The sequence below is a fragment of the Tupaia chinensis genome, unplaced genomic scaffold (assembly GCF_000334495.1).
Source record: "Tupaia chinensis unplaced genomic scaffold, TupChi_1.0 Scaffold143788_1, whole genome shotgun sequence".
In the NCBI taxonomy this organism is placed as follows: domain Eukaryota; kingdom Metazoa; phylum Chordata; class Mammalia; order Scandentia; family Tupaiidae; genus Tupaia; species Tupaia belangeri.
Genome location: NW_006203637.1, coordinates 27,210 through 39,572, shown reverse-complemented (window position 1 = coordinate 39,572; position 12,363 = coordinate 27,210). Strand labels below are relative to the sequence as shown.

Genomic DNA, 12,363 nt, shown 5'->3' with positions numbered 1-12,363 from the left:
GCTAATTGTTCTGTATCATCAGCTTGTCTTTATATGGTCATATAAATGTAATTCACTTACATTCATATAATTAACATACTTTAAATATTTAGTGGGAATAAGAAATACATGTAAATTCCTTATTCAGTTGACAGCAATATCTGGTTAGAGTAAGTTAAAATTTTAAAGAAAATAAAACCCATAGCAAGGTGTAGGAGAAGGCGGTAAGAACTCAGAAAGAGTGGGTCCTATCAGTCTAAACAAAACTAAATGGAAAGAGTAGATGGAATAAAATCGATCAGGTGAACAGACAGAATGAAAGAACACAAACTAATAGAAAAACAGAAGGTAGGTTTGTTCATAAAGGAAAGCAGAATACATAGCATGAATTGAATTTTTCTGAGTAACAGTGCACAATTTAATTATAAAGCCAGAAATTGTGATAATAAAATGGAAGAAACTCAAACAAGTAGGCAGCTATCTCCTAACTCATTAGTCAAAAAGTTACTATTTTAGCCTCAAATTTTCTCCTCTCCAAAAACTCACTTCAATTTTTTATGTCACCTGCTTTTTCCAAGTAAGTCCACTCCTGTCCCACAGCTTCCGCATGGCTGACTTGACATCTTTGTTCCGAAGTGTGTAGATGAGGGGGTTCAGCATAGGAGTGATCACATTGTAGAGAACAGACACCATCTTGTCCACAGAAAAAGTAGAAAAGGGACGCGCATAGATGAAAATGCAAGGTCCAAAGAAAAGCGTTACCACCATGAGATGGGAGGCGCAGGTAGAGAGTGCCTTTCGCCTTCCCTCCTTGGAGCGAATCTTGACCAGGATAGTGGTGTAGGAAGAAACCAGCACCACAAACGAACTGGTTGAGATTAACCCACTGTTAGATACCATAAGCAATTCAATGACAAAGGTGTCTGTACAGGCAAGTTTAATGACAGGAGGAACATCACAAAAGAAGTTGTCCACTTGGTTTGGCCCACAAAAGGGCAGACGTATAGTGAGAACAGTCTGAACAGTGGAGTGTATGAATCCTCCCATCCAGGAGGCAGATACCAACATACAGCATAATCCCCGGCTCATGACAGTGGTATAGTGCAGGGGCCGACAGATCGCGACATAGCGATCGTAGGCCATCACCGTGAGCAGGAACATCTCAGCTGCCCCTACAAAGTGCAGGAAGAAGAGCTGCAAAATGCATTGGCTATAAGGAATGAGTTTTTCACTATCAAGGAAGTCAGCGAGGAGCTTAGGGGTAGTTACTGTTGAATAACATAGGTCCAGAAATGAGAGGTTGCCGAGAAGGAAGTACATTGGTGAAGAATTTAGGTTGTTATCAGAGGCCACCGTGACCATAATGAGGCTATTTCCTACCCAAGTGGACACATAGAAGAAAAGAAATAATACAAATAGACCTGCCTCAATAGATGATGTCTGTGAGAAGCCTGCCAAAACAAATTCTCTCACCACTTGTGTTTGGTTTTCCTCCATTTGAGCTTACTCTACCTAGATTAAAGAAATGAGACAACGGGGAATTAGTAATATTAAAAATGGATGAGGTATTTCACATTAAACGCAAACATCTGCTCACTTCAAAAGATGTTTTTCTCTAGGATATATCCTGAATATCTGTAAGAAATTTTCTCCTTAGCTTATATATATATATATATATATATACTCTTCCACCAGCAGTGACCTTTTCCAGCAGTGACACAGAGCAACATTTTGAGGACAAAAATTCTAATAAAGTTTAGATACTGAATTTTCTTCAACTTTTTGTAGTTTATGTCTTGTCTAAATGTATGAACTATATACATGTATTTAGGCAAATCAGCAAGAATAAAATATTGAAAAATTTTAAAAATAAATATGTTTAATTAAAATAATAAAATTGATATTTTCCTTAATTAAGGCAGTTAATGTAAATGCAAATATTGCATTAATTATATGAACCCTAACAATTGAAAAATGTCAAGAAATTATGTGAAGTAAAGCCCCCCAAATTTAAATATTATTTGGTTAAAATATGTTTAGAAAAGGATTTGTTAACCTGAGAAAATGGTTACATAATAAAGGAGGATTAAGGACACTAAACTATATTTAAAATATGAAAATCTATGTACACAGAAAAGTTAAATTATGTAAGAAACTACTAGACTACATGTAAAAACAATACTTATAAAAGTTTACTTTAAATTGGAATTTTCTTATTTATACTTCTAATTTTCTACAATAAACTGTTTTTTATAATAAACTTTCTGTAAATTTGTATAGTTGTGCATATCTACAGGTTTCATGTTTTACCATATTATTTTTATATAAAATTCTAAACTTAAATTTTTTTCTTTTCAACAACTTATTTATTTACCGTTAACCTAAATTTCAGGTAATAATTTCACTTGATTTATAACCCTTAAAACTTGTTTTAAGAGTAATAATAGTTCTAGGTAAAACATCAGATAACCTGTGATTTTTATTAAAAGCAAAATTTTAACTATTAATTTGTTTGGCAAGACATATTTCACTTTTTTTTGTTTAAATTTTTTTCTCATTACCAAAATAATAAATGCTTATTGCTGAATTTTGGAAATATGAAAGACATAAAATAATAATCTTCCTAACTCCAAAAGAAAAACACTGTTAACTTTAGCTAGCTCTATGTTCCTAAAACCTTTTGTAAATGCAGTTTGATTTACAGTTGATGTAATATTACATATGCAAAATAGTATACTACTGATAAACATCACAATTAGCATTAAATATTGATCCTGCAAAAGGAAGACGATGATGGGAGCTTAAAAAAAAGCTCAGAATAATAGACGTTAAGACAAACTACACACCTGTTTGCAGAGTACAGATTCATAGGTCCTGTAGTCACAGGTGCCTGACACACTAGTACTATAGAACCCTCCTAGACGTTATAGAATTAAGATGATAAATACATTAGGATGGAAACCCCTGGTTACACTGGCCACCATTAGGAAATTTTGATGTTTAGGGATTTAGGGATTCAGGTACTCACAATCAATTCACAAAGGGAATCATTAAAAATTTTAAATCGCAATCTTTGCCAGAAATTATGAAACAAAAATATGTGTGCTTTGAGGCGATAGTGAATGGGGAAGGGAGAGTAAAATGTGATAGGGAAAAGAAAAGACAAGACAATTATGAGAGTGAAAGTGGATTTTATTGATAGGTAAGAGGGTGTTCTCCTGGTCCACAGGATGAAGGCTGACGAGAAGGAGAATGGAATATCGGATACAATTTTGCTGTAGATGCCTTATGTTTTCCTAAACCTTTGGTTGTGCTGTTATAGCCAACTGGAGCACTTTTTTTCTTTTTAATCTGAATTTTCTTTCATGAATTATATATACCTTTACTACACGTATAATAACGTATTTAGCTGTATCTGATATTTTGTAAACTTCTAGGTATATAAAAACTTAATTTCACATATATTTAAAAGTCTGGTGAAGGTATAATTGTCAAAGTAGGAGGGTAAAACATAGTTCATTTAGCAGTTTGATAGTTTTTTTTCCCTAACTTTAAATATTTAGCCATAAAGAACATGAACTTCCACTCAACTTTTAACCTAGAGTCTTATACATGCTAGGGGTAGATGCTAGTCCTATAGAATTTTTGATTTCAGATTTTATTTCATTTTATTTTTTCAAACACTAAAAAATACCAAATGAAAGTCTGTCCTATCTTCTATTTCTATACTACTTAGAAGAGCGAGTTATTCCACAAAAAGTACATTAAAATCAGTATATTATGAAATAATTATGAATGGATTTCAATTTTTTTGCACTGAAATAAACTTGTAGCCTAATGTCATTTTTTGATGAACTTTTCAAAATACCCTCTATTGGCAGGGAGGATCTCTGCATTGATATCTGGGCATTTGATGGAACAGTCACTTCTGGTTTTATGAAGTAGCTTTTGTAGGGAGAACTGGAATTCTTTCCTGTAGATGCACCCAACTGTATTAGGTGGATGATGCGTTTCAACTTTTATTCCAATTGGGTTCAGTAGTGTAATGTTCATATATTTCTTCAGATTAAATCTATGTCTAATGTAGGGGCCTATGTGGTTGAGACTATGCCTGTGTATGTGGTGGTGCAACATTGTTGGGGAAGAGGGCCACCAGAAATAGGGACCAGGAATGTCTGATCCTTTGTGGCAACCACACAGTGTGCCTCAGCAGCAGATTAGGAGGCATCCCCAGGGGTAGCAAGTACAGAAAGTGCCAGGCGTGAAGGTGCTGATGATCTCAGACTCTGAGTTGAGTATGTGCAGTGGATGGAACTTCCACCATTCAAGCTGCCTGTGGCAGGTGTATGAAATGCACACAGCGTGAAGAGGTCCCACTAATACAAAAGTCGCGAGAGAAGAATGTAAGAGAAGGGCTTGTGGCATGACTATAACCCATGGGGGTGATTCTCTCGTTCCCTCTCTCTCTTCTCTCCAGAGAGCACAAGCACCCTTATGGGGAAAAAAATATATAGAAAATATTGAGTGAAAACTATTCTATTATTTTATTATTTTCACTTTTTTGAAATCATTTAAATGTATCTTAGCTATTTGCAAGAGAAAATTCATAGTATTTTGAAGACACGCAAGAACAAAACCCCTAGACATTGCTCATACCAGTACAACAAATTACAGATAATCCCATATTACTTCACAATGTGCAGCATCTAAAAAATTTACTAGACTTATGGACAAGCAGGAAACTAAGATTGATAAAAGGAGAGAAAATCAGGTAATAAAATAGATATATATATAGTAGAGATTATGTCTGTGCCCATTACAGAGGCTCCATTTTATTTCCTTAGATTCTGTGTCATTTTAATGTACGCATATGCATGTGTTATTTCAGTATGAGTAATTTTCAGGAACTTCAGCACTTTCTCAAATATGTCTTAATATTCTGATTTTTTTTTATACTAGGAGTAGGAAAGTATATGTAGATAGATAAGCAGAAACTCATATTTCTGTACAGGTCACAGTCTACACTAGACTGTAGTATATTCAGAAAGTGTGCCATGTGGGCCATCAATAATTCAAAATACAGGGGAACCAGCAGTTAGCGTAATGGCTATGTTGCTGGACTCCCACGTAGTCGACCACAGTTCGCGTCCCAGACCCGGTGGCTTAAAACTCACGCCGGGCGCATGTGCGTGTGTGTCCAAGATCCCGAGAGGAAAATGGAGGAGAAGGGATTGCAGCTTTGCCATCTCCCCTGGGGGGTGATTTCTCGCTTTCTGTCTCTCTGTATCTCTCTGTCTGTCTGGTGAGCACACGCGCCCTGTAGTGAAAACCTCTCCAAAAAAAAAAAAAAAGAATTCAAAATACAAAACACAACAAAACCTTGTTAAGAAATCAATACTGCTGCAATTTTCTTTTTTTTAAATTATATTCATTGTCTTTAATTTAAGTTAAGTTAATTTAATTTTAACTTGAAGAGAGAGAGAGAGAAGGAAAGAGAAAGAAAGAGAGAAAGCAAGCTGCCAGGTCCAAGACTCCAACGGAATCCAGCCACCTTAACAACAATGCCACCTGCTGGCCCCCACAGTGCCATTTTCTACCCTTAGGAACTTGCTCAATATCCTTAACCCTCTTAACCTTATCTGTGATATATATTCAATGTGCAAAATAAAGATATCTCATAGAGATATTTTGGTGAAGCTTAAAAGAGATAAAACTTGTAGGATAGTTCTTGTACTGTGTTATATTAAGTTGTAGTTAGTACTAGTATCATAATAATATATCATTTATTTAATACATAAAGTTAGAAGTGTGTGAAGTTAGTATTCTGAGGGTCTTATACTATTGTATAAAGTTTGAGTGTATCAATATAGTAAGATACTCACACATATTTGTTTTTATCATGTTGTTATGTCCTGAATAATTTAGAATCCTTTTGATTAGAAACAGTGTGTGTGTGTGTGTGTGTGTGTGTGTGTGTGTGTGTTTGTATTAGTGATAGAAATTTTATTTTCTGTAGAATTCTCTAAAGAGTGGACTCTGGAAAACTGTTAATTAATATACTAGATTGTGAAATTAAAACATAACACAAAAAATAGGAGGGCTGGCCTTATCGCCTAATGGTCAAGGGAGTTGAATCTTACATGGATGACCACAGTTTGAACCTCTTCCCCGGCAGCATGAAAGACAAGAAAGCTGTATTTGCAAGCATGCCTGCGGTCTCAATGAGATGAAGAAATGATAAATAGGAGGCTGTGCCATGACCACGTCCAATCAGCTGGTGTTTTCACCCTTTCTCTCTCTGGGAGATGCACATGTCCTCTAGCAATTTTTAAAAAAATAAATATAGGAACCAGCAGTTGGCGCAATGGCTATGTCGCTGGATTCCCATGTAGTCAACTGTAGTCCAAGTCCTGGACCCGGTGACTTAAATTCACGCCAGGCGTGTGTGCGTGCATGCCCAAGATACTGACAGGAGAATGGAGGAGAAGGGATTGCAGCATGGCCATTTCTCCGGGGGATGATGTCTCACTTTCTGTCGCTCTGTCTCTCTCTCTTCCTTTCCGGTGAGCGCATGCTCCCTATAACAAAAAACCTCTCCAAAAAAATAAATACATAAAATAAAGGAAAAAAATACAAAAAAATTTTTAAACTTTGAAAGGGTAAAGCTTGGAATGTAATAAATGGGAAAAGGGGTAAAATGATTTGTTGTGGGGGATCCTAAAAATCTTGGTCTCATAATCAATAATGGAGGGATAAATTTTTAATTATCCCTATGATCTTGAATTGGATTCATTTTCTGTACCTGTATTAGACAATTTAAAAACAAAATATCAGGTGAATCAAAAACACATATAGAAAATATGTTTTTTAAGAAAAGTGCATATAAAAATTTTACCAGGTATTTATATGAAAGAGTAGTGTATCTGAGAATATAAGATATTAAAAACAAAAGGAGAGAGACGCTGTTTTATGGAAAGATTTAGACTTCTATTATCATGAAAGAAGTGGTAGAGATTCATAGCTCATGTCTGAATTCCTCAGATTATTTTGGTAGCATTACATAAACATTCACACAACCAAGTACAAAACACAATGATTAGTACATTTATTAAGTTATTTTCCATAAGAAATATATATTAAATAGCCTCTTGGAGAAAGGATTTGAGGAAACGTTAAATGCAAATGCCTTTTGCATAATTGTCATGCTATTTTACATGTATCCACATCAATAACAGAATTGCCCTAACATGTCAGTTTCCTACTGCAGAATAAAAGCATCTTTAGCCATTTTAAAATACTTAGATTGCATTTCATGTATTAAACATTATAAACGTCCCATCCACCCTTTTCTACCTACTGCCCTCAGCATCTAGTACCTACACATATTCTCTCTACTATAGTATCTTTGGATCTTTCCATTTCTGCCATAGAGTCAAAATAACTGGTATAAATTAAGTGGTGTTATACAGTGTGTCTTTTTCAAATTCTGGATCACTTGTATATTCATCCACTTTGAATCAAATGCTAGGGTCTCTTTGTTTCTTATGGCTGAGTAATATTCTATAGAATATACGTGCCATAGTTTTTCAACCCAGTCATCAGTTTTGGGACATTTAGGTTGATTCCATGTCTTGGCAATTATGAATAATGCTGCAATAAAAATAGACGTGCAAGTGTCTTTCTGATTGAGTGTTCTTCTATCCTTTAGGTAAATTCCAAGGAGTAGATTACTGAGTCATATGGTAGATGTATTTGCAGGTTTTAAAGACTCTTTCATATTGTTTTCTACAAAGGCTGTACTATTTCACATTCCCACCAACAGTGTAAAAAGTTCTCTTTTTACCACAGCTTCGCCAGAAATTGTTCTTCATTTTTTATGATCCTAGTCATTCTAACTGGGGTTAAATGGCATCTCTTGTTTTCAACTTGCATTTCCCTCATGACAAGAGACTTTAAGCATTTTTTCATGTGCCTTTTGTCCACTTGTACATTAACAAGGCAAGGCTGTCCACTTTCTCTACTTCTTTTCAAAGTACAAGTACTGAAAATAAGTCCTAGCAAATGTAATCAGATAGAATGGCGAAACAAAAGGCATCCAGATAGAAAAAGAAGAAGCTAAACTGTCCCTATTTGCAGATGATATGATTGTATATATACAAAATCCAATGGAATCCACAAAAAAAGCCTCTCAGAAGTAAGAAATGACTGCAGTAAAGTAGCAGGATGCAAAATTCAATATACAAAAATCTATAGCATTTTTGTACACAAACAAGCAGACAGAGACAGAATGAAAGAAAGTAACCCCATTTACAACAGCCACAAAATGAATAAGATACTTAGGAATAAATCTAACCAAAGAGATGAAAGGTGTCTACAAGGAAAGCTATGAAAAACTGGAAAAGAAATTGAACATGACAGACACAAAAAAATGAAAAGACATCTCATGTTCTTGGATTGGAAGAATCAATATAATCAAAATATCAGCTCTACCCAAATTAATTCACATATTCAATGTGATTCCAATCAAATTGCTGGTGCCATCCTTCACAGAGGTAGAAAGAATAATCATAAAATTTGTAATCATAGAAGATTCTAGATGGCTACATTTTAAATAAATAAATATGAGAATAAAGTGGGAAAAACAGAAAAAATGCATAGTGGAGAAAGAATATTAAACTCACTAAGAGTTATCTGGTACATGTTTATTATTACCATTTAAATCAAGTTAATCAAATTTTCAGATGCACAAAATGATTAGCTTTGTCATGTGGTTATTCCATTTGTAATCTTCTAAAACAAAGAGGCTAATGTGGAAAAATTTTGAAAATTTACTTTGTTTCCAGGAAAAGAACATTTCTTATGACTGCAGAAACCTGTCCAGGCTTCAGATATCGACTCCTCAGTTTTGACATAGCAGCTTTCACTTCTTTGTTCCTTAGTGTGTAGATAACTGGGTTTAAAATGGGAGTAAAGATGGTATAGAACACAGCTAGGACTTTGTCAACTGAATAACTGCTGAAAGGCCACACATAGATGAAAATACAGGGTCCAAAAAACAGTGTGACCACAGTGATGTGAGCAGTCAAGGTGGAGCGGGCCTTTGCCATGCTAGCCGAAGAGCGATTCCGCACTGTGATAAGTATCACTGTGTAGGACACAACCAGGAGAAGGAATGAACTCAAGGACAGAAAGCCACTGTCTGCAACTATTAGTAGACTGACAACATAAGTGTCCATGCAGGCTAGCTTGGTCACTAGAGGCAAGTCACAGAAAAAACTATCTACCTGATTAGGTCCACAAAAAGGTAGGTTAACAGTAAATGCAAGCTGGCTAGTAGTGTGGATGAAGCCCACAAACCAGGAGATGAGGACAAGAATGATACATACCCGGCGGCTCATGATGGTCATGTAGTGGAGGGGTTTGCATATAGCAACGTAGCGGTCATAGGCCATGGATACTAGGATCACCATTTCACTGCCAGCAAAGAGGTGAACAAAGAAAATCTGAGCCAGGCAGGCATCAAAAGAAATTGTCTTGCGTTCCACCAGAAAGTCTGCAATCATTTTGGGGGTAGCAAAAGAGGCAACACATACATCTATAAATGAGAGGTTGGCAAGCAGAAAGTACATGGGGGTATGAAGACGGGAATCTGAGGACACAGTGAGGATGATGAGAAAGTTGCCCAGCAGAATTGCTAGGTAAAGTAATGAAAATATGAGAAACAAGAAAGGTTGGAGTTCTTTGGAACTCGAGAGTCCCAACAACACAAATTCAGTCACCCGAGAATGATTTGTTTCATTCATTTACTTTGGAAGGGACTTGTTTTTCCCGTTACCTGAATAGAAGAGAAACAGAGTTCCATCAATAAAATGAGTATGATTTTTATTTCCCAATTACACTTCAGATTTTCAGTATTCTAAATTCACTTCAAATTTTCAGTATTCTAAATTCCTATTTATATTTGCATACCTGGATTTTCACAAGTCATTGAAAATTATGTAGGATGTACAACTCTGCTAAAATGGAAAGCTGTGTAAGAGGAGCGTGTTGCCAAGATGTTCAACTAATTGGTATATTCAGTTATATAAATTTAAGAAACAAAATCAATACATTAAAAATAAAATTGAGGGGGAACCAGCAGTTAGCGTAATGGCTATGTCGCTGGACTCCCACATAGTCAACTGCGGTTTGCGTCCCGGACCCGGTGGCTTGGAACTCATGCCGGGCGCGTGTGCGTGCGTGCCCAAGATCCCGAGAGGAGAATGGTGGAGAAAGGATTGCGGCGTGACCATCCCCCTGGGGGGTGATTTCTCGCTTTCTGTCTCTATATCTCTCTCTGTCTGTCTGTCTGGCGAGCACACGCGCCCTATAGTGAAAATCTCTCCCAAATAAAGAAATAAATAAATAGAATAAAATAAAATAAAATAAAATTGAGGGACCAGCCCTTGGCGTGATAGTTTAGGCAGCAGGATCCCATGTTGCTGACTGGATGGTTTGAGTCCTGAAGCTGGCTACTTCAGAAACGTATTCCATGTGTGTGCATGTATACCCAAAATCCCAAACGGAGGGAGAGATGGAGAAGGAACTGTGGTGTTACCATGCGCATGTTGGGATGCTTTCTCACTTTCTTTCCATCTCTCTCCAGCAAGCTCTTGCACCGCTGATGAAATTTTAAAAGAAAAATGAAGTTGAGCATTTAAAAAGTTTGACATCACAGAAATCCAGTCTAGGAATCCACAGAGACAAATTGTAAACTTTTTCTTCTAAAGAGAACAATGTAAGAAAAGCATATTTGATAAGCTACCACAGAGAAAGATCATTTCACAAACGTAATTTTAACAAAAATTTAGACACAAAAGAAAATACTGCATCAATTTCTTTAAATAAAGTTTTTAAATAGGGAAAACTAATCTGTTAAAAAGATTGGTAGTGGTTATCCTTGAAAAGGAAATAGGGACGGGAAAAGAACTCCTGAGAGCTGCTAATACCGTTTTTTGATGCAGTTGATAGTAATATGGGAGAATTTACTTTATGATATTTTTTGAGTTGTGCATTTCTGCTTTTTGCACTTATATGTACATAAATTATATAATTATAAAAACTAAAACAGGAGGGACTGGCAAGTAGCATTGTGGTTAAGGCACTGAATTCCCAAATAGCCAACAACAGTTTGAGACTGGAACACAGTGGCTTTCAAACACCACTGAGCATGTTTATGTGTGTCCAAAATCCAGAAAGGAGAATGGAGAAGTGGTTGAGACATGGCCATCCCCCTCAGGGGGTGATTTCTCACTTTCCCTCACTTTTCCTGTCTCTGTCTGGCTGTCTGGTAAGCACACATGCCCTGGCAGGGGGCAGGGGGGGGAATACAACACAAAAGAAAGAGAAAGTTACATTTGCATAGGACAGCTCACAGAGGGAAACCTGTCCTTCAGTAATTACATCTTCTTTCCTCTTTCCAGTTACAAAACATATGAGCTGAAATATATCACTGGCAAAACAGAAAGGACTAGAGGTTAATGGAATGGTTTTGCATATGATACAACTTTCCATAGGGTTCTAGTTTATAGAGAAATACAGTGTATTATTTCTTTTTAATTAATGAAAAGATAGAAGATACTAAGCTGCTTCTCCTTCTTTTCTTTCTTTCTTTCTTTCTGTCCTTTTTCTTTTTTTCAAATATGCCAGAGCATGTACTTTCACCAAAAAAGATAGAGACACAGAAAGTGAGATAGTATGTCCCATGCTGCAATCCCTTCCCCTCCATTTGTCCCTCCATTTGGGATTTTGGGCATGCACACACGTGTCCAGTGTGTTTCTCAAGCTTCTGGTTCTGAGATTCAAACACTGTAGTTAGCCATGTGAGATCCAACAGCCTTAACCACTGTGCCACACACTGCCCCAATATTAAGCTTCTTTAAACTCAATCATGATGTTAATAAACATAAATGTTTTTATTGCTTTTGGTTTACAAGACTTTAGGGAATATAGAGTAAAGGATAGGAATTTCTGTAGTAAGAAATTCAGATCATGAGAAAAATATTTTCCCTCTCCTCAGTTATTCTATGTTCTATTACCAGAACTTCCTCTCTTCTTTGCTGTTCTTCTAGTGTAAGCTACTTAGAAAAATCATTCTCTACATCTAAATTATGACTTGGGAGAGGACATCTTTATTTTAATGATTATTTTGAGGATAATGAACCATGAAATTTTTGATATTCATACCTTTTTAAGATTATAGCAATTTTTAATATTTAAGTCTTCTTAAGATTAGAACTACAAAATGTCCATTCTCTGATTTTCACTGGGGAGTTTATGCAATAGAACAGAACATGAGGTGAATAATTTCAACTTCCATAAGCAAAATTCAGGAATTCACTCTTT

At 35.9% G+C, this 12,363-nt stretch overlaps 2 protein-coding genes across 2 annotated transcripts; both read right to left on the bottom strand.

Moving 5' to 3' along the window:
* Positions 1-534: 534 nt before the first annotated feature.
* Positions 535-1,476, bottom strand: LOC102498608 (olfactory receptor 4Q2). The gene has a single exon (XM_006165009.1). The coding sequence runs from the start codon at positions 1,474-1,476 to the stop codon at positions 535-537; it is 942 nt and encodes a 313-aa protein (XP_006165071.1).
* Positions 1,477-8,807: 7,331 nt separating this feature from the next.
* Positions 8,808-9,850, bottom strand: LOC102496956 (olfactory receptor 4K15-like). The gene has a single exon (XM_006165005.2). The coding sequence runs from the start codon at positions 9,780-9,782 to the stop codon at positions 8,808-8,810; it is 975 nt and encodes a 324-aa protein (XP_006165067.1). The 5' UTR covers positions 9,783-9,850.
* Positions 9,851-12,363: the final 2,513 nt, after the last annotated feature.

Bases quoted from the DNA above. Each gene is read 5' to 3' on its own strand.
- LOC102498608 (XM_006165009.1), bottom strand. From the start codon at position 1,476: ATGGAGGAAAACCAAACACAAGTGGTGAGAGAATTTGTTTTGGCAGGC.
- LOC102496956 (XM_006165005.2), bottom strand. From the start codon at position 9,782: ATGAATGAAACAAATCATTCTCGGGTGACTGAATTTGTGTTGTTGGGA.